Source organism: Camelina sativa, chromosome 4, assembly GCF_030686135.1.
Source record: "Camelina sativa cultivar CO46 ecotype springtype chromosome 4, ASM3068613v1".
Taxonomy (NCBI): domain Eukaryota; kingdom Viridiplantae; phylum Streptophyta; class Magnoliopsida; order Brassicales; family Brassicaceae; genus Camelina; species Camelina sativa.
Genome location: NC_141883.1, coordinates 1088996 through 1111178, shown reverse-complemented (window position 1 = coordinate 1111178; position 22183 = coordinate 1088996). Strand labels below are relative to the sequence as shown.

Here is a 22183-nt window from a genome sequence, read left to right as displayed (position 1 = left end):
CTTTTTGGTCTCCATCAAATTAGCAGAGAGATTGAATTTTCTCAAGACATTGTCCAAGCCTTAATAAAGAAAGGTCTTTCAGCAGAGATATTAAAGTTTCTGTCAACCTGTCCCAGCACAGCAAGACATCTTTTAATCGGACAGAACATTCCCTTATTACATTCCCTTATAAGAAGTTTTTTTTCTCCATCAGATTAGCAGAGAGATTGAATTTTCCCAGGACATTGTCCATGCCTTAATAAAGGTCTTAGCAGAGATATTGAATTTTCTGTCAAGCTGTCCCATCACAGCAAGAAATCTGTTAATCAGACAGAACATTCCCTTATTACATTTCCTTATAAGAAGTTTTTATTCTCCATCAAAGTAGCAGGGAGATTGAATTTCCTCAAGAGAGATATGCCTTAATAAAGGTCTTAGCAGAGATATTGAGTTTTCTGTAAAGGCTTAGAAATGGTCCGATCAGCTACATGTATCATAGCATCTGACTTGCTGTCTTAGCTCCATCTAAGTACCTTTTAATCAGACAGAGATTTCCATTATCAGAACTTTTTATTCTCCATCAAATTAGCAGAGAGATTGAACTTTCTCAGGACATTGTCCAAGCCTTAAAAAAAAGGTCTTTTAGCAGAGATATTGAAGTTTCAGTCTTTTTGGGACCATAGCATATGACTTGCTGTCTTAGCTCAGTGAGGTTTTGATCGGACAGAGATTGAACTTTCTCAGGACATTGTCCAAGCCTTGAAAAAGGTCTTTCAGCAGAGATATTGAAGTTTCAGTCTTTTTGGGACCATAGCATCTGACTTGCTGTCTTAGCTCAGTGAGCTTTTGATTGAACAGAGATTGAACTTTCTCAGGACATTGTCCAAGCCTTAAAGAAGGTCTTTTAGCAGAGATATTGAAGTTTCTGTATTTTTGGGACCATAGTATCTGACTTGCTGTCTTAGCTCAGTGAGCTTTTAATCGGACAGAGATTCCCCTTTTAAGAACTTTTTATCCTTCATCAAATTAGCAGAAATATTGAACTTTCTCAGGACATTGTCCAAGCCTTATTAAAGGTCTTTTAGCTCACAGCAAGACAGTAGAGATTTAAGTCTTTTGGGACCATAGATAGTATTAGTATGTGACAAGCCTTTCCCTTACGGACAATTTCCCCAAGTTAGAAACCGGACAGGCACAATCATATAATGTGTAGTCCCTTTCTTTTGGGTTTTAAGAAAACAGAAAACTTTAAAACAAAACATAAAAGCAAAGAGAAGATATTCCACTTTACCATCAAAAGCTTCATTAGTCTCCTTGAAGTTTCGTAAGTAGCCATCATATCACCAAGGATGCCACTTCTGCATATAGTTAAGAATCTCGAAAACATTAGTCACCCAAAAAATTTCAATCAAAAGCAAATTAACAAAATCTGAGTACTAACCAGTTGAAGCAAGCTTCCGATAATTCAGCTTGATCATCTCCTCAAGTTGGTTGCATCACAATCAACTTCTACGATCGAATAGTTATCCTTCAAAAAAAAAAGAAGAAGAGATTCATATTTAATTGATCACTCAAAAGAATCAGACATAATCAAATCTTTTAAAAGGAAAAAAACTCAAACTTGCAAAAAAACATTCGCCCGAGAATAAAAATCAACTTTTGGATCACAACAAGGTTAATGTAACAATCCCGAATCCAAAAGAGGGGATTTTGATTTGCAGAAACAAAACAAACACAGAAACCGTAATCTAAGATGAATAGCACAGGGAATTAAAGAGGAGGTTTTAGATCTGATTGAAGAAAAAACCAATTCAAAGTTTTGATTTTTAGAAAAGAGAGGTTTAAAATGTAAGAAAAAGCACATTTCTAAACCCTAACCATCTCATTTGTAAACCCAAACCATCTCATTTCTAAACCCAAACCGACATATAGTTTCGTTCCAATTGTTAAATCTAAACCCTAACCATCTCATTTGTAAACTCAAACTGACATATAATTTTGTTCTAATTGTAAAATCTAAACCCTAACCATCTCATTTGTAAACCCAAACCGACATATAATTTTATTCTAATTGTAAAATCTAAACCCTAACCACCTCATTTGTAAACCCAAACCGACATATAATTTCGTTTTAATTATAAAATCTAAACCCTAATTCTCATTTATAAACCCAAACCAATATATAACCTCGTTTAATTGTAAAATCTAAATCAAGACAATATTTAGCTTTCTTTAAATAAAAGTATACAGAATTTGTTTCCTTAATTAGTTTTACTTATAAATTTAATTTTGATTTATTTTTTAAATAAAATATTAGATAGAACATTCTGATTGGTTGAGAGGTAAGGGGGTGAATACAATGGTTCACCCCTAGGGGTGAACCTAAGTATTTTTCTATATTTATGTAATTAGATATTGTAAATATAAGTATAAGCTCTCTTTGTCTACATTAATAATTTAATATCTAATTAATGAGAAAGGTGATGTTGCAATAATAAAATATAGTTTCTTGTTGACCAAAAAAACTATATATATAGTTTTTTTTTCAATTGATAATTTAATATTTTTTTTCTATTTTGACAGGTTATTTTAAAACTTGTAATTGATCCTTATATTACATGGATCATTATGTTAATTATATTGTAGGGTTTATCGGCATAACCGAACCAAAGCTAAATCTATACTAATAAAAAGTAGAAGCTATAAGCTCCTAAAAGCGTCCACATAGGATTTAAAACCTCCAATTGTGATTAGACATGTCACTAATTAACATTTTTTAAAAATTTGCAGAGTTTTCTATATTAAGAATTATTTTAAACATCATATCAGGATTTGACATGTCTTTTTTTTTTTCAACCTAACATTAATTAAAATAAAACTCCTCTATTTGTTGCCCAAACAGGAGGAAAAGTGTTTACAAAAATCGTATCTGATAATAATAATCTAGAAGAACGAGCTAAGCAATCAGCCCTCTCATTGGTCGTCCTTGGGACCTTGGAAAGGGTAAATGGAGCCAAGGAGACACTAAGCACCTAGAACTCATCAAGAAGCGTTGAGAAAGTCGGCCACTCCTCCGGAGCTTGCACCATCGAAAGTAACTCTGCAGAATCTGTCTCGAACCTCCGGCAATCAATCCCTCTGGAAAGGATACACTCCATCGCCCACAACAATGCTTCTAGCTCTGAATGGAGAGGGGATGCACTGGATTCTCACCATCACCACACCACCATCCTAAACCTGAATGTGTTTCGGTAGCTTTCCACGAACCATCAACTTGACAATGAATTAATAACTCCGGATCATGCGAGGAATCCGTCATATTGGAATCAATCCTTGGAGCTATTTGGGCTTCCTCCCACCACAATTGTTCACGTAAAGCCTGATTACTGATATCTATTGGCTCTGATTGTAACTCTTGGAAAACTTTTTTATTCCTATCCTTCCATAAGAACCACACCAGCCACGGTATCAAACTATGAGTAACGCCTAAAGCCATAGGGGTTAAACTTTTGCCATATATGAAGTCCAAGTTTGAATAAATCGAACCAGACATGAGCTTGTCTGTGTCTGAGCCATCAAAAATCCTCTCCCAAATCTGGTAGAAAAGAGGACACTCAAATAAAGTATGATTAATAGACTCTTCCTCTAAGTCACATCGCTTACATACCGTATCACAATTAACTCCCCGAGAGGCTAATCGCACCATCACCGGAAGAGAGCCCGATGCGATCTGCCAGAAAAAGAGTTTAATTTTAGGCGGTACCTGAAAATCCCAAGCCTTTGCCTTCAAGTCATTTAAGTTGGGACCATAATCAATTTCAGTCTTCATAGCTTGAGCTACCTTATAACCTGACTTAACCAAGTACCGACCAGATTGTGTATAATGCCACACCAATCGATCTGGTCTAAGAGATTTGCTAATAGGCAAACTCAAAATAATTTGAATATCCTCCGGATCCATATATTCCTGAAGGATAGGTAAATGCCATTCTTTAGTCCGTGGATTAATCAAATGGTTTACCATTAGATTTGGGTGTAGTAGTCGTCCCCTACCATTTGCAGGTCGAGGATGTTGACCAGGGATCCAGGGGTCATGCCAAACCGAAATGTTGAACCCTGACCCAATTGTCCAACGGGCACTTTTTTCCACTAAACTTTTAGTTGAGAAAATACTTCTCCACCCAAAAGAGGGAGAATAAGGTTTTTTGCCATCAACGGGTGTCTATTCCTGAAATATCATCCTCTAAAAACTTGAGCAAATAAGGAATTCGGAAACTGAATTAAACGCCAATATTGTTTAGCCAATAAAGCGTCATTAAAAGTCTCCAAATCCCGAAAACCCAAACCTCCCTCAGCTTTATCTGTACACATTTTATCCCAAGCCACCCAGTGAATCCCCCGATCTTTCCCAACAGAACTCCACCAGAAATTTGAAATCGCACTCGTCAATTTGGTTGTTAACCCTTGAAGGAGTTTGAAACAAGACATAACATGCGTAGGAAGGGCCAAAGCCACCGACTTAGTAGAACTTCCTTCCCACCCTTAGATAAAAATTTTGCTGTCCAACCATTCACCCGATCATTCTACCTATCTCGAACGTAACCGAAGACTTGAACTCTCGATCCGCCGAGATTCTCTGGAATTCGGAACCCAGATTTGACATGTCATTCATTAACATTTTTTAAATTTCCAGAATTTTTTAGAAAAAGGAAAATTTTAAATTTATGGAAATAAAAGAACTATGTACAATATCCCACATCGGCTATAAAATTTTTAGACAATGGTTCAGAACCATTATAAATAAGATTAATATGCTTTCAACAACGAATGAGCATGAAAGTTTGATTTATCATGCGTCCCAGTTTAATAGTTTTATTCGGTTTGATCCAGCTTTTTTTTTATCAAGCTAAAACTTTAAAACGTTTCAAAAAAAATATTAGAATATTTCAAATTTTTAAAAGTTTAAATATTATAAATATTGAAACTTTTAAAAGTTCTTAGCTTTTCAAAAGTTTTTAAATATTATAATTTTTAAAAGGTTCAAATTTTATATTTCGAAACCTTTTAAAATTATAAAATATTATAAAATATTATAAAATAGATGTAATACATAAATTATCTTATTTATCTACGTTTGTGATTTTTATTTCTTATGAGCTGTAAAATATATTTTTGTGTATGATTTTATAGATAAGTTGATATTCTTTCATTAATTTTTTATTTTTATCTTATTTTTTATTTTTATGAGAAAAAAATGATTTTGTTCTTGGAGTTTGATGGGTTAACAAGTTGTGTGGTAGTCTAAAAAAAAAGTTTTTCAGTGGAAGAATGTGAAGAAGTTGACGAGAAAGAAGAATAAAAAGAGTATAATGAAGAACCAGACGGTAAAAGTAACGATGACAATTATCATAAAATTTGACAATGAGAATGACAAGAAACAATATGAAGAATAAGAAAACATGGAATAAAAAACACGAAAACATAGGTCATAGCGATCAATTAAATATGAAAACGAGTTAAATTCATAATGATAAAATTGTTTTGTTTTTCTGGTGGTCAAAAAAATTGTTTAGGATATGTGAGGTCATCAGTTTGATTCGCATCACCTCGACGTCGAGTTAAATTCATGATTTTTTTTATCAGATTTGATTTTATAACACAACTCATTTTTATATTTTTTAAAAATGTGTATCTGAAATTTAATTTTTTTCCTTGATACTAATTTAAATTTTTTTATAAAATAATATTTTATTACCGTCATTAATTATATATAATTTTCATCAAAATATATCAACTAAACCCACGCGTAGCGTGGGTTCAAAATCTAGTATCTTAAAAACTTTACACACTATGACTCAAATCACTTTCACAACCGTTATATATTTGTTACCAAATTAAGTTATTCATTATCCAAACATCGACTATATAAAATGTTGGTTACTATGATCACTCTACTATCAAACCTAAATAGAACTAACCCATGGCAATTATGAAGTTATTTTTATCTTATTTTACACCCACTAGATTAAATACATTCCACTTAATCTATAGTTTTTATTCTCCTACCAAAAAACAAAAACATGTACTCTCTTTGTTTCATAATATAAATTTTTTTAGAAGTTTTGTTCTGTTTCATAATATAAGATGTTTTCAATTTTCTAAACAATTTTTAGACTTATTTTATATATTATTATTATTTGTTTTATGAAGTCTTGTTTACGATTGGTTAAACTTTTTAAAAGTAGACATTTTTTAATATGCATGTTTATAGCTAAAATATGTTATATTTTAAAACGGAGGGAGTATATCATATATAAGGTATATATTTTGAAAACTACCATATGATTTTTTATTTTCTAAACTATTTTTTTCTTTTTGGTGGAAATTTTCTAAACTAACTTTCTATTGTCTAAAAAGACAAGTTTCTGTCTTCACTTTAAAATAAAATTACATATTTAATCAAAAATAAAATTATAAATTGTATTTTTCATGATTTTACATTACCATTTTAAAAACCACATCTAGAAGGAAAAGAACATTAGGGTACTTTTCAAGAAAATATATTGTTTGTTGATATTTATCAAAAACAATTTCCTTGGAGTTGTCTCTAGAGTTTTAATAACTCATATACATTGTAAAAATTGTAAGAATGAAAATTTTCAGTTTTGGTATTAAAAGATAGGTAGTCAAATCTAGAGATTAAAACATGGTTATATTCCCATTAAAGCTAGCTAGCAAATACAATACAAGTTCTAAGCTGCAGATACAAGCTTTTCTTCCCATTCTGAAGATTTGAAGGAAAAAGTTTCAGAACAAACACGAGCCTACTCTTCTTATTATGCCCAACAATGTTGTTGCTCAATATCGTTGTCTTGAAGATCTTTCCAAGATCCAAGATTCTTCATTAACATTTGATCCATAACCTTGTCTGATTCTGTGGTCTGTGTTGTTGTTAACATCATCTTTCTGACTGAAATTTGCAGAGGAAGATAGATCATGAACCGCCATCGGATTAGTGACAGAAACAGAACGGTTAGAAGCGGACGACACATCAACCGCAAAGTTTTGAGTTTGTGATCTACCAAGATCATCATTAGGAATCCAAACACCAAAACTAGCAGAGAGATGATTGTCTATTGGTTGACCAAACAATGCAGCTAATGTCTGTGGATGTACTTGTCCTGAGGAAACCAAAGCTTGAATGTTTTCATATCTTTTGATACACTCCGTGTCTTTACTCTGCGAAGCCGCACCACTTAGTCTCTTCAGATACAATCGGAACTTCTGCAATTGTATTGACTCACTCAGTTAAAACCTCTATAGAGAGAGCAATACATGAATTAAGATTCAATCAAATCAGTGAACCAAACCTGTAAATGACTAGCCACGTTTTCTCTGTTCAAACCAGGAACATTCATCAACTCTAGAATCCGCTTTGGTACAGCTTCTGAAACAATAAGAGCAATTCTTTATAAGCACAACTCAATATAAGTTTATACAAATGATATAAAGTGTTTAGGAATAAGGATCATACTGTCAATTCCAAGTTGGTTTACAGCATTGACGAATTGTTCATGCAATTCAATAGACCAAACAACGCGTGACTTCTTAGAGTTCCCAGGATCAAGAAGATCATCATTTTCGTTATCTTCTCTATCAACACTTCTCTTCTTCTTCTTCGTCCTCCGTTTCATCAAACTCCCCTCTGAGCATTCACTGGCGGAGAAAACAGTCTCGACGCTGCCACTGTTCTTCTTGTTGTTATCCTCTATAGCTAGGGAACTTCGAAACTCCTTGTTCATTACACATTTCCTTCTAACAACATGCTGCCAAATGTTCTTAAGCTCTTCAGGACGGATTGGTTTGATTAGATAATCACAAGCTCCATGGTTGATTCCAGTCATGACTGTAGTTGTTCTTCCATCAGCAGACATCACTAGAATAACAGAGTGTAGGAAACATTGATACAAAGACACAATAAAGATTCAATCTTTGGAGACAGACAATAAAGAACAGAGTCTTACTGATGACAGGGAGATCCATTTCGAGACCAACTTGTTGGAGAAGTTTGTAACCATTCATACCAGGCATATGTACATCACTTAGAACCAAATCGAAACAGCCTTTCCTCTCTCTTAGAATGGTTAACGCAACATCAGCTTGTGAGCAAATTGTAACTGCGAACAAAAATAAAGTAACAATGAGAACTTAGATAAACAACAAAATGTGAGCGTAAAATCTAAGAAAAGGTGGGAACTTTGAAGTAGACCTTGGTACATGAGACGGAGAAGCATTTTCTCAAGAATGAACAAGCAGGAAGTGTCATCATCTACAACGAGAATTCTTAACCCATTAGGAAACTGATCATTGATCGCCATTTGATTGCAGATCAATGATTCAGCTTTCGTGTGAGTAATTTAAAAACCCTAGAGAAGTGAGAACAGGATTTGGGGATGAAGAAAGATACAAAAATTGTGGAGAAGCAAGAAATGATTGAAGTTGGTACAGTGTTGAGTAAGTAGCCACTGGTTTGAAGAGAGAGGCATCCGAAAGCGACTGTTAAGTTGGTAATAGCTGTAGTGAGTGGCACTCTGACGTAATTTAACTCATCAGTACTACCCTTATTTGTAAAAGTCCTTTTGAAAAAATCTTATCTAGACAAAATCTTTGGTCACGGTCCTCATGCACTACTGTAGCACAATGCTTATCACGCCGGCGGAACCATGCGGTGGCATAGCCGGATTATTCGTTTTCGGACAGAAAGCTCAATTGACTAAGATACCCTCGTTCACAAACTTGTGTACCCTTTTCACCGTGCCTCCGGTGGTGGCGGAGAGAAGAGCTTGGAAGGCGTTCCGGTGTTGTGCTCGGAGAAGGGTGAGAGACGACGTCGTAGGAGGGGAAGATGAAGATGAAGAGTACGGGTACAACGAGGAGATGGCGATGCTGGAGGTCTATAGCCAGTCGTGTAGAGAAGAAGCGCTTATTGTGACGGCCATTGTTGATGACGATGAAGTGGAAGTTATCATCTTTAAAGGAGTGTCGTCGTGCCTGAGCGGAGAAACGGCGGTGGACCCGGCCAGGAGTGTGTTGCCGGAGAGAGCAGTGATTACAAAGATTGATAGAGTGAGAGGTCCTTTTGATCCATCACAGATTCATTACATTCAAAAGGGACTCTCTTTTCAAGCCTTCAAGGAGACCAGACTCAACTCATGAATCATAGTATTCATATTTGATATTTTGTTATGGTCCATGAATGTTGATGACAATTTCGATATCTCACCTCTGTTTCTAAACTAATTCCAGGATTTGCAACAGCCACACTAATCAAAATCCAGAATAAGATTTTTTTTAAAACACATACATACTAGGCTCAAAAGGGTAACTAAAACACAAGCCTAACTCTTTATCTATATATATAAGAAAACCAATAAACATCACCAGCACATAAGTTAGCCATAAAACTGAAATCAGTGTTTCTCTCCGTTGTTTTTTTTTTTTACCTTGAAATCTTACTATGTTAGAGAAGCACACAAACCTTCCCATATTGGATTTCTACATTTGTATGCTTTTATCATTCCTTCAATCTATTAACCACTGATTGAGATTCAAATTCTTTTGCTCGTGGAATCGACTTCTTTGATCACTGGGTACTCCTCGTCATCCCCATTCGTCCTGAGCCTCTGCTAAGACACCGATTGTGCAAACAAAACATTCAACTCTAAAGTTAAAAAGGAAACTAACTTATAATCATTATATTGGATCATTATAATAAGAAACGTCAAGTACCTTCCAGAAAGCAACTGTGCTGTTGTTGAAGCTCCTTTTGAGTTAGTAGAGGGACGTCTCGTTCTACTATCTGATCCTTTGTTATCCACACGCATAGCGGAAACCTCTTTCTCCATTGCAGCTACTTCTCTCCTCATCTTCTTTGCTTCCACTTCCATAGCCTTTGTTAGTGTTTCAACCTTCTTCGCCAACATCTAAAGCAAAACACAAGACAGAGTATTTCAATCAGAGAATATAAATAAATAGAAGAAAATCATTTCCTGGAAAAGTGTAAAACTAATGACTGACCTCAATAGCTTCGTCTTTATCTCTAAGGCTTTGATCTTTATCGTGAGAAGCTTTCCTTAAAGTTATCACCTCCTTCTGAAGCAAATCATGTAATACTCCTGGGACACTATCATTATTTGTCGCTGCTGCTTTGTCCGATTCTCCTTGTTTTGTTGAATTAGGTGACTCGTCTCCACTTTTTCCTTCAGAAGACTGGTTCACTGGAAACTTCGATCTGGGTTCGTTTGTTAGTAGTTTACTCCCATCTAAAGATCTGCTGCCTCCGTCAAATGATCTGGATGTTCCTTTAGCATGCTTCAATATTGTACTTGTACTAGCATTCAAAGATCTAAACTGAGAACTCGGTGTTCTCTTGGAGAAAAATCCATTCGATGTCAGTTTTGGAATAATATCAGCTCCGCCAATGGATTGTCTTCGGGACGGCCCGTTGCTAATACTTCTTCCCTCAAGTGTCGACCGATTTCCACCGCTTGGAGGCCCTCTTAAACTCTCTTCTAAGACTCTAAGCCGCAGTTGAAATTTCTCCTGAAAACGGCAAAAGCAGCAATTCAAATTAAAGCCTTGGACATAAGGAAAACTAAAGATATGGATCCTAAGTCCTAACTAAGGTTCTCTTACCTTCAGCTGAGCTTCAGATTTTGCAGCTCGATCAGATATGGCAAGTTTGTCACGTAGTTGTTGCATTTCTCCCTGTGGAAAAAGGAACAGGAAAGTGGTCAAAGAATGTACTTACTCAAGTTACGGGTTTCGGTGAATATGAATCACAACTCAAAGCAGTAACAGAAGCCCAAAAAGAAAATATCAAGAAAAACCTGCAAAAATCTTCGTTCTTCGAGCCATTGCTTCACAGGCATCACTTTGTCGCTACCATCTTTCCACTCATTTGCCACTACAGTTGCAACCCGGCTTGCACTTACTTTGGCACGAGCCAGTTCCCGATCAAGGACTCTCCTCTCTTCCTAAGAACAGGATTAATGGCCATTGCTATGATTAGCACATGAATTGAATTTTAAGTACAAGGGTAGCAATAGGCTACTGAGGCACTATACGTGTAAGTTAATTATATTACATTCATTTCTTGGAATTTCCTCTGGTAATCCCTCACAGCATTTGCAGCTGCACCACCAGCAAGAACAGCTTCTTCAAGCTCTCGCACAGTCTGGGTAAACTTTTCAACTTCTGCCACCTTTTGTCTGTGCATTCTGTCCAAAATTCTGTTCTCTTCCTAATTTCAACAATTGATAAACAAGGGAGGCTCACGATAACGAAGGAGATAGATCCAGGAATTTAGACTACTGCTGCGTAAAGGAGGTGAAAGTAATACCTGACAAATTTCTATCTGTTTCATTAACTCTTGGTTTTTATTTTGGAGGTCATCAACCATTGAAGCCTTGGCAAGAGCAGACTGAACGGTTCTTTCAGCATCAAGCAAAGCTGCTTCCTTCGATTTAGTTAGGCGGTCCAATGCTCTGTTATCATCTTGAAGTTTAACGATCTACAAATTAAAAACATGCAAAACAGAATGCCCCGTTTTAAAAACGACTCGATAAGCCAGGATATTATACGATATATATTGGGTTGAACAGAAGAAAAATACTTCATGTCTCGCCAGCTTGAGTTCAGCCTCTAAAGGGGCGAGAATGGCTTCAATAGGAGGCATATCGTCATCCTTTTGAGCAGCATGAACCCTTCGAAGAGTAGCTTCTGCAGCAAATTGAGCTGCCATGGAAGCCCTTTTCTCTTCGTTAATTTTCTTGATTTCAAGGTTCTGTGGCAACATGTGATAACATCAAATACAGAATCCAGAAAGAAAAAGGAAAAATTGAAATAATAAAAAGCTACAGAGGAAACATTGTAAACATACTTTACTGTCAAGAAGGTTTTCAGTTAGTTTGAGCTTCTCCGACATCTTTCCCAACTCTTCGGTAAGCTTAAGCAATCAAATTAAAGAGTAGAGCGTCAGAGTATACAAAGATGAATAAAAAAAAAAGGATGATTTCTGTGACATAGAATATATAAGCTTCATACACACATCCTTTTTTGCAAGCACGAACACAATTTTTCCTCACAAAGCATATCAAAATCTAGCTATAACAATAGTGAGAGCCAATTCACAACACATCTTCTAAAGACAAGGTTTCAAGAATATGGTGAAAATGATAGGGCAATAACAGATTAACTGCAGATACTAATATAGCCAAATGTAACAGTTTTACTGAAGGCAATCTAGAAACTTAACATATTTGTCAAGAGATATTCTTAATCATTACTACGACCCAAACAAAAAAACCCCAATATGTTAATCACTAAGTTGATTAGGGAATAGAACTCCAATTCAATGAATTGCTTCAACAAGAAACAAGGAAGTAAACTAACCTCTTCAACAGCCTTCTCTCTCTGCCGTTCAGACAACCTCAAGGCTTTGATCTCAGCTTGGGATTCAGACAATTCCCGATCTTTATCTGCACCCCCCCCCCCCCCCCCCCCCACACAAAAGTCAAAGTTTCAAAACCAACAAGTGACACTCATGCACGTTAATGACAAGTTTAAAAACCCCTCAAATTTTATCAAATTACAAAAATCAAAAAAAATGTCAACGGGAAACTTGAAACCAACCAACAGAAAGAAACAGATCGAGTGTGATAGAGTACCTCTGACATCGTTCTCAAGCCTATTAAGCTCAATTTTAACCGGATCTGAGCCATGGAGTAAAGTAATGAACTCATTATCCGCGTCAAAACTCGGCTTCATTGACCTCCGCCGTGATAAACCCCTACTTCCTCCTTCGCGGAAAGAAGAAGACATAGCCAATGACGGCGAAGAAGATCTCGCCGCCGTACCAAACTCACTCGCTGTTGGTCGTCCTCCATTGTTAACCTCAAACGCCGCGTATCCACCTTCCTCCATTTTTTTTTTTATTGAAATCCCGATCTATAAACCAACTCTACACATCAAAAATCGCAACCAGTGAGTCCCAAATCCACTAGAGAAGTCAAATCAAAAACACAAAAGGAAACGCACAAACCTAATAAATCAGCACATTCTCAGATCGAAAAAAGCAAAATGTAGAAATAAAGAAGCGCAGCAACACTGAATCGTCAAGAAGAATCTGAGGAGGAGGAGACGAACTCGGGTTATGGTTTGAATTCGGCTTCTTTCACCGGCGCTTAATTGCTTTGAGATACAGGAAGCAAGTGAGAAATTAGCAACTTCCTTTTTTTTTCTTTTTTTTTTTTTGTTGGGGGAGACAAAAGAAAAGGATTTTTTTTTTTTTTTTTCACTGAAAGATTATATTGATACGAGAAAGGGTTACAGAGGATTAGAGGCAATCATACTAGCAAAGACAAACAGTTAGATTCTATCCATATCCTCTTCAAAAAGCTGTTGTAACCAACAGGGGAAACCAGTTGCTACGTACGATTGGCGACGATCCTCTCTTGTTACGCTCTGAGATATTAGGTGAACCGCAAGATTTGAGTTCTTGTCTTCCACAAAAAGTTTTCAATCCAAAAAATTTTCAAAGCCTGCACCTAACAGAAATGACTGCAGTTTGAAAGATGGCCACGCACTCGGCCTGAGAACAGAACTTATCAGTTCTTTGTCCTCTGAAGCAAAAATGATCCTATTGAGGTTGTGACTTTTCATACTCTCAATAGACCATAGCCATCCATGAATACTAGCATCAAGTTTGTCGAAAACAGAGGCGAACGATTTTCTGCTGTGCAATAAGACAACTCCTGAAGCATTTCTAACAACCCACGCTGCTCCACTGGAATTTGAGATCTTGTTCCACGACGACGCTATATTACATTTTAACCAACCATGGGGAGGGGGTTCCATGAGTTTTTAACCCGTGTATGGCTTTGCCTTGCTAACTCTGCAGTTTTTTCGGTCAAGGCTTGAGCATCCAACCATTCCTGGACATTTTCTCTGATCTTTATAACTGTTGCAGGAGCACTAAAACTTTTCCCTTCAATGCTAAAGAGATTTCTGTTTTTCCATAGTTTCCAAAGGATCCACGGGTAAGCTTTCCTAACCTCCATCTGCACTTTGATGTTTTTGCTCACAAGCACCAAATAATGCATGTTCTGGAATAGAGACTGAGAGTCAAAACCATTTTCTGGGGCAGGGAAGTTGTAGAGTGCCCAGATTTGTCTTGCTACCGTACATGAGAAAAGGACATGATTGGTAGATTCTCCTTCAGAACCACAGATTTGGCATCTTGAGTCGACTTTTAGACCTCTAGCTATCATTTTATCAGCAATTGGAATACCACCCGACATAGCTTTCCACATGAATGTCTTGATCTTTGTTATTGTATTAGACTTCCAAAGCTGATCTTTTATAAGAAGGGTAGAGGGTTGCATAAGAGCCTCTGTTACTAAATCAATATGCTCCCTTTGATAAGCCACCCAATAGCCAGACTTGACTGTGTAAGCTCCACTTTTTGTGTATTCCCAAATAAGAAAGTCTTTTGAAAATGGGACTGGCTTAAGTTTACAAATCAGCTCTACATCCCTTGGATAGAAGTGGTAGTTCAGTTTTGTTATATCCCAGGAAAGAGTAGCATCGTCAATCAATTCTTTAACCTTTAGATCCAAATCAAAGATAATATTCTTCATGAGGGGAGCTCTCATGACTCCATCAAGAATCCATCTAGAAGACCAGACATAGATAGAGTTACCATCACCAATCATTTGTCTCAACCCTCTTTTCATAAGATCTCTACCATGTAGAATACTTCTCCAAGCAAATGAAGGTCTATAGCCAAGGTCTGCATTTAAGAAATCACCCTCTTCAAATTATCTGCTTTTGAAGAAAAGAGCAAAAAGGCTGTTTCCATCTTGGAGGATCCTCCAAGCTTGTTTGGCTAGGAGAGCTTGGTTGAAAACTTCTATATTTTTAAAGTCCAAACCACCTAAGTGCTTCGGTAGACACAATTTATCCCATCCAATCCAATGCATTTTCCTTTTGTCCTCTGTAGAGTCCCACCAGAAGGCTGACATTGCCGATGTCAAGTTCTCACAAGTCTTTTTTGGAAGTTTGAAACAAGACATTGTGAATACTGGCATAGCCATGGCCACCGCTTTCAGAAGGACTTCTTTCCCTCCTTGAGATAAGGATCGAGCAAACCAACCAGACATCCTACTTTTCATTTTATCATGGATGTAGGCTAGCAAATCACACTTTGATCCACTAAAACATTCAGGAAGCCCTAGGTAAGTGCTTGTTCCACCTTCTTTAAAAATTCCCAGCTTGCCTTGAATTTGAAGCCTCAACCCAGCATCGACTTTGTTCCCAAATGTGATGGAGGATTTGTCAAGATTTATCAGCTGTCCTGTAACATTCCCGTAGTCATTAAGGATGCCTTGTAGTGTTGTTGCTTGATCTAGAGAAGCTTTTACCATAAAAAGGCTATCATCTGCCAAAAGGAGGTGATGAATCGCAGGTCCTTGAGATGAGAATTAGATCCCACTTATTTGACCATTAAGTTCAGCTTTGTTGAGCAAGTGAGTCAGACCTTCAACACATAGAATGAAAAGAGCCAGGGACAGAGGATCACCCTGTCTTAAACCACGTTGTGGGTTGATGAGACCAAATGGCTGACCATTAATAAGAACAATATAAGACACTATAGTCACACAAAACATAATCAAGGACACCCATTTCCTATGAAAACCTAAAGCAATCAACACTCCTTCTAAGTAGGACCATTCCATTCTGTCATAAGCCTTTGACATATCTGTTTTCACCGCCATATAGCCTTTTGAGATATCCTTATGAGTTCGGAGAGCATGAACAGCTTCATGAGCAATAAGAATGTTATCCGAAATCAGCCTTTCAGGTATAAAAGCTGATTGATTTGGTGACATGATCTCAGGCAGTAAAGGCTGCAATCTTGCCATCAAAATTTTGGACACCACCTTGTAAAGAACAGAACACAAGCTGATAGGTCTCAAATCACTCATCAAAGGCGAATTAATCTTTTTGGGAATCCATTCTATCGGGAATACACCATTTTCAAAGAAATTTAGCACTTCCTTGGTAATCTGATCGCCAACAACCTCCCAATATTGTTGAAAGAATAGTCCAGTCATTCCATCAGCTCCAGGTGAACTAGAGGGTTTAATTGAGAACACTGCATTTTTAACTTCCTCTTTTGACACAACAGACAACAAAAATTGGTTCATGCCATCAGTCACTCTTGGTATTATACCATCCAACATCGCTTGTGAGTTAGTCGGTACAGAAGTTGAGAAGAGATTTTGAAAGTAGGAAGCTGCTATTTCGCCTTTTGAAGCCTCTGAGCTGTGAACAATCCCATTGATGTCAACAAGCTTATCTAACCCATTCTTGTTTCTGGTGTTCTTGACCGAGGCATGAAAGAATTTTGTATTGTTATCCCCTTCAATCATCCATTTCGCCCTACTCTTCTGTTTCCAATGACTTTCTTCTTCTCTGTACGCTTCAACCAGTTTGCGTTTTAGGACAGCCATTTGAATTGCAGATGAAGAACTTGAGGATTGGACAACTTCCAGTTCTTCTTTAATCTTAGTAATCTTTTCCTTAGAATTGAGATCATTACCCTATTTCCATCTGCTTAAAGCTTTCCTGCAGTTCCTAATTCTCATAGAAACAGAAGCTTCACCAGTATTTGAATTCTGATTCCATGCATGAAATAGCTTCTTTCACCATTGGCTTGTGTAACATTCTCTTGTCAAATCTGAATGAGCCTTTGTAAGAGTCTTGAGACGAAAACAGATTCACTAGAACAGGACGGTGATCTGATCCTCTTTTAGGTAGAAAGGCTTGATTCGCAACCGGAAACTTAGACAGCCATTCCTTGTTGGCAAAACATCTATCCAATTTGTTTTGGACCCAATGAGAGCATCTTCTTCCGCCCCAGGTGAAGCTATTCCCCGTGCTAGATAATTCACTCATACCACAATCTTTTAGCATACAGGAGAAAGGTAGAAATGACGAATCAGCCCGTCTTGGTCCACCAATTTTCTCTATGTTGTTTAGGATTTCATTGAAATCACCCACCATACACCAACTCTCTTTTTTGGTAAGTCCTATTCTAGTGATTCTTTCCCATACATCTTGTCTAAACTTCACATTTGGGTTCCCGTATACACACGACAGATAGAAACTATGCCCTCCAAACTGTACAGATAAATCCACAACATTCTTATCTTCAAAGATAACAACTATATCCACATTTTTCTTCCAAAAAACAGCTAAACCTCCACAAGACCCAACTGGATCAATTGTATGTACATTGTCGTACCCCAGCCAAACTTGAATATCTACAATAACATCTTTACAATTCATAGTCTCCATTAGAAACAGGATCTCAGGAAAATGCTTTTTTCGCAATTCCATGAGACGAGGAACTGTCAGATCTTGAGGACGCCTCAAACCCTGGCAGTTCCAGCTCAGAAAGCTCATCAGATGTTGGACAGTCCCTCCTTTGGGACTATCAATGGTACTTTTGCTTTTACAGCATTGGATGCACCATCCAGTTCGATACCTGCTTTCCTTTTCTCCACTAATCCTTTGGTAAGGCCTGGAATTTTTATCACTTTAGTAGTCTCAATCTTCCCATCTTTTCCTTTCAACATTCTAGCTTTCTTTTGTTGCCTTTTCCTAGGCTTTTTCGTTTTAAGACTAGAGCCGGAAGGACTAGCTTCAGAGAAGCCTATCCTATAAACCGAAGAACTAGTCTTAAAAGAATCAGAGGATAGAGACGAATCTGACAAAGCAACAAGAGGACTTCCATAGGAACTTTCACCTGCCCTCTCATAATCGGCAAAAGGATTGAGGTCACCTGCCAAAGTCACATGGCCAACCTGAGTATCCTTACTTGATGATGAATTCGCCCCATCAGTATGATAACCGAAGACCCGACCTTTTCCAATGTCCACATTGTGGGATATACGAGGGACCGGTTCCAAGCTTAGAGTCAATTTGTGGGTAAAAGGGGACTTTTCAGCCTCCGCAACTGACTTCTTTACTCTTGCTACCTTTACTAACAGCTCTTCACCATTTTCTGATAGAAGATACTGCCGCATACCTTCCAAGACTTCAGGGGCGATACGAGGCCGCCCAGACAAAGGGTTAATACCAACTTGATGCTCTCCCAGAACTCCAAACAGCGGATCATTCTCTTTTAAAGCCAGACTAGTCTTAGGTTTTGGAATTGTTTCCCCTTTTCTTCTAGCAAGAGCCAAGTCTTCTCTGTTTTTCATCAGTAGAGGACATACTGTCGATTCATGAGAAAGCCTCTGGCAGTTATAGCATCTTTTCTGGACACGCTCGTAATGGAAAAAGATTTCTGCTGACTGGTTGTGAGGTAGGCCTATCACCTTGGATTTTCTTAATGGCTTAGATACATCAAAACGGATTTGTGCTCGCACATACGGGTTAGCTTGAGTAATATCAGGATCAAACGCTACTTGCAAGACTTGCCCAAGAAGTTCTCCAATCGAAGTAATCGTTGCTGCAGTATAGTGATTGATTGGAATGTTACGAATTTGCACCCATAAGGTCACAAATTGGAGAGAATTTGGAGGTGGGATCTCTGACCATCGTTCCACCACTATCCCCCATTCATTATGCGTATGAAAGCCTTTCAGAAGGACATCCTCTAAGTCATGTTCACTAGAGAATATAAACTGGAATTTCTCTCTTGATAAAGCTATTCCTCTAACCTTATCATATTTTTGCCACTTCCTTGGCATTTCATGGATCGCTCCCGCAACTGACTGACAATCAAGATTCAGGATCCTTCCAACTAAACTCAACTCATTCCTTTCACAAGAGCTGAATTCCGGTAGATCTGGAAGAGAGAACGGGATATCATCATCTTCAAGCGACATCGCCATCAAAGCTTTGTCCATAGCCACCGACATCTTTCACTTTGTATTCGAGAACTGCGAAATAGAATACCAGGGAACCGAACACACCGGATAAACTGAGTAAACAAGTTGAAAATTCTCAAAACCGACCAAGCAAACTCAGATCTACTATTCACCAAAGAAAAACAGTAGAAAAACACTAAGTTTGAGAAAAGGAAGTGAGAATTAGGTTAACCAAAGAGTATAATCAGGTTGTAAAGGCTAAAGGGAAAATGGTTTTCCACACACAAGCTCTATATTCTAGAAGAACGAAATCTCTTTTAAAATAAGAGAGTCCTAAGCTCTATAACCTCTTTTAGAATAAATTTCCTCCGATTTACAAAAGAAAAGGATTTAAAAGAGGTTTTTATGAGTAAAAATAATTAAATATGGTTATAGTCCTGATTTTGTGTGTAAGTAATGAAGTCACAGCCACAGTCACAGCCAAGCGACGAGAGAGAGTTATTGATAGAGAGACAATTCATTAATTTGCGTCACACACAAATCCATTTTTCTTAATTCTTGCCTACGAGATATATTAATTCTTAAGAGATTTTATAATAGTTTTCTTAGTAAATACTATTATTGTGTCTATAACTAAGTAAAATAAAATAATTAATGAATTTGTCGACAAAATAATATTTTATGAATATATAGTATATGTTTTAGGAAAAAATGATTGCCATATTTGAAGTATAGACCAACACATAGTCACACATACAAACAATATAAATGTTTTGTTAACTACGTGAACTATTGTCATCACATAAAAACATCCATAAACAAACACCGGTTATATGTACAACACCATAAACATTCAACTCTGGTGTTTAGTTGGCCAGAATCCGGCGTTGATCAGTGTTGACCGACGTTGATCAGTGTTGACCGACGTTGACCAGTGTTAACCGGCGTTAACCAGTGTTGATTGGCGATAACCAAAAAAAATATTCAAATTTTTTTTCTAAAAATAATATATATATATTTTATGTATTTTTGATAAATAAATAAAAAGATAAATGATTTGTATAATTTACAAAAAAAATAACAACAAAAAGTTATTTGACAAAAAATATATAAAAAAATTATATACCCAAAAAAATTAAAAATTATAGGACAAACAAAATTTGTGGTATATCTAGTAACTAATTTTGTTAATACAGAAAATATACCAAAAGTAATATAATAAAACTATACCACCAAAAATTTTATGTGTAGTAGATTTTTTCATAAAACTATAACAAATATATATCTTTTCCTTTGAAAATCATTTTTTATTTTGTATTTTCACAGGTTGGGGTTTTATGCAAGACATTGCCAACTATTTATTCGTTTTTACTAAGAAAAAGAAAGGAAGAAAATAATAAAAATTCTATTTATTTACATGAAAGACATAATTAAAAAAAGTTGATTTTGTAAAATCAAAGATTAGTTTTGTAAAATCAAAGAAATAGTTGGCAATGCCTTGGATATATTTCAAATGGCATAATCTTATAAATAAGTATAAAGGAAAAAAAATATTCAAAACCCCTACTTTTGAAATTACAAAATAAAAAATGATTTTTAAAAGGAAAATGTATATGTTTGTTTTAGTTTGATAAAAATATCTACTACACATAAAATATTGGTGTTATAATTATATTATATTGTTTTGGTATTTTTTTGTGTTAACAAAATTAGTTACTAGATAGATCTGACAATAACTTCCTTTTCTATCTAGTAACTAATTTTGGAAGTGAGAATTAGGTAACTAATTATCTATGTCATAAAATTTTTAATTTTTTTTTGGTATATAATTTTGTTTGGCAATCAAACACCGGAGTTGAATGTTTATGGTGTTGTACAAATAACCTATGTTTGATTATGGATGTCCTTATGTAATAACAATAGTTCACATAGTTAACAAAATATTTATATTGTTTGTATGTGTAGTCATGTGTTGGCCTATATTTTAAGTAGCTGGCAACCATTTTTCCTATGTTTTATATCAATCAACAATAGTCACAATAACAATTTAAAGAAAAGGTTCACATTTCCTACTACTGTATGTCATGTATTTTCTCCAATGGGTCTTCTAGTATATAAAAGGACCATGGACCATGTGACTTTATATGCAAATGTTTATAACTATAGCTTAGCCCCAAAAAAAAAAAAGCTATCAGAATTGAGAAGTAAATCTACCAATCGGACAATTCTTTAGAATTTTCATTATTAACCATATAATCTGTCCTCACTACAAGTCACGTCCTCGTGAGTCAAAAGTGTCTTAACACGATTTTGTTAGAGAAAGTTTTTATTAGAGAAAAGTGTTAACTATGCCATGAATGCCATTTTACATTACTCGTTTTCCCGTCGGTCATATAGTGTTCAAAAAGACCTTTTTGCCCTCAATTGAGTGGCCGCGTGAATGAAGCGTCGGGCTAGAGAGAAAAATAAAATAAAAACAATTTTTTATGAAGTGAGTTAAAGTTGTAAGATCAATTAATTACTGTCCTTCGGCGATTTATTGAACCAATCTTCTCTTTTTCATAGTTATTATTCTAAAAAATCACTTTATTTTGCTTTTCTTCAAATAAAAGATCACAACTTTTGCGACTTTTAACCTCCGTTCATATTCCGACAACCGCCATACTATTCTGGGAGCCGCCGAAGTATTACAATCTCAAAATGATGAATTTCATATTTCAAACCCTTCTACGGGTCAATCCTCCTCCTTTCGCTCCGGCCACCGCGCCAGCGGAAGCACTGGAAACTCGTCCCGAAGTTAAGAACCCCGACAATTATTATGATTTCAGATAAAATTGCCCTAAATTCTAGTTATTTTGTGTTGTTGTGTGCTTTGCCCTTACTTTCATTCGTTTCAGTGGTCCAGATACCCGATGCCGGAATTAGTGAAGGAGATCTTACTGATACTGCCGGTCGCAGGTAACTCTGTTGGCCAACCAACCCTCATCTTCCTCTGTGTTTTGTTGTTTTTGTTGTTCGTCACGGTGAAAATCGCTTTGATAGACATGAAACTACCGTGAGGTTTTAGGTAGACTTTATTGCGTAAGGATGCTTTTTTTGTCCATCTAGACTGTTTAACTTCTTAAGCTTTAGGTAGACTATACTGCTTATAGCTTTTGTGTCCACCAAGTTAGTCTATCAGTCGTTGTCCATCTATATTGTGTCTCCTTCCAACTTCCAACCCTCTTCTTCCTCTGTGTTTTGTTTTCTTTTGTTGTTCCTTA

General features: G+C 36.4%; 6 protein-coding genes across 9 annotated transcripts; 1 reads left to right on the top strand and 5 right to left on the bottom strand.

The window, feature by feature from the left end:
- Positions 1 to 3154: 3154 nt before the first annotated feature.
- LOC109132415 (uncharacterized) lies at positions 3155 to 3940 on the bottom strand. Its single transcript, XM_087509138.1, has 2 exons — positions 3647 to 3940; positions 3155 to 3574 (listed from the first exon to the last, which is right to left on the bottom strand). The coding sequence occupies exons 1-2, from the start codon at positions 3938 to 3940 to the stop codon at positions 3155 to 3157; spliced, it is 714 nt and encodes a 237-aa protein (XP_087365264.1).
- Positions 3941 to 6672: 2732 nt separating this feature from the next.
- On the bottom strand, positions 6673 to 9362 carry LOC104779498 (two-component response regulator ARR14). Of its 3 annotated transcripts, none has more exons than XM_019244434.2 (6): positions 8447 to 9362; positions 8249 to 8308; positions 8004 to 8156; positions 7514 to 7915; positions 7350 to 7426; positions 6673 to 7263 (listed from the first exon to the last, which is right to left on the bottom strand). In XM_019244434.2, the coding sequence occupies exons 1-6, from the start codon at positions 8523 to 8525 to the stop codon at positions 6838 to 6840; spliced, it is 1197 nt and encodes a 398-aa protein (XP_019099979.1). In that variant the 5' UTR covers positions 8526 to 9362; the 3' UTR covers positions 6673 to 6837. The 3 variants fall into 3 exon arrangements, with proteins under 3 accessions (XP_019099979.1, XP_010502167.1, XP_010502166.1); XM_010503865.3 differs by having other exon boundaries at positions 8486 to 9362; XM_010503864.3 differs by having other exon boundaries at positions 8249 to 8491.
- LOC104779499 (uncharacterized) lies at positions 8662 to 9279 on the top strand. The gene has a single exon (XM_010503866.2). The coding sequence runs from the start codon at positions 8662 to 8664 to the stop codon at positions 9193 to 9195; it is 534 nt and encodes a 177-aa protein (XP_010502168.1). The 3' UTR covers positions 9196 to 9279.
- LOC104779500 (microtubule-associated protein 70-3) lies at positions 9304 to 13701 on the bottom strand. Of its 2 annotated transcripts, none has more exons than XM_087509685.1 (12): positions 13082 to 13701; positions 12708 to 13000; positions 12433 to 12518; positions 11921 to 11986; positions 11654 to 11824; positions 11381 to 11551; positions 11126 to 11281; positions 10869 to 11015; positions 10675 to 10746; positions 10057 to 10581; positions 9769 to 9962; positions 9304 to 9665 (listed from the first exon to the last, which is right to left on the bottom strand). In XM_087509685.1, the coding sequence occupies exons 2-12, from the start codon at positions 12961 to 12963 to the stop codon at positions 9623 to 9625; spliced, it is 1887 nt and encodes a 628-aa protein (XP_087365811.1). In that variant the 5' UTR covers positions 12964 to 13000; positions 13082 to 13701; the 3' UTR covers positions 9304 to 9622. The 2 variants fall into 2 exon arrangements, with proteins under 2 accessions (XP_087365811.1, XP_087365812.1); XM_087509686.1 differs by having other exon boundaries at positions 9304 to 9662; positions 13082 to 13581.
- A 3000-nt stretch (positions 13702 to 16701) lies between these two features.
- Positions 16702 to 17508, bottom strand: LOC147945180 (uncharacterized). The gene has a single exon (XM_087509137.1). The coding sequence runs from the start codon at positions 17506 to 17508 to the stop codon at positions 16702 to 16704; it is 807 nt and encodes a 268-aa protein (XP_087365263.1).
- Positions 17508 to 18971, bottom strand: LOC147945179 (uncharacterized). The gene has a single exon (XM_087509136.1). It carries the CDS (start codon positions 18969 to 18971, stop codon positions 17508 to 17510), a length of 1464 nt encoding a protein of 487 aa, XP_087365262.1.
- Positions 18972 to 22183: the final 3212 nt, after the last annotated feature.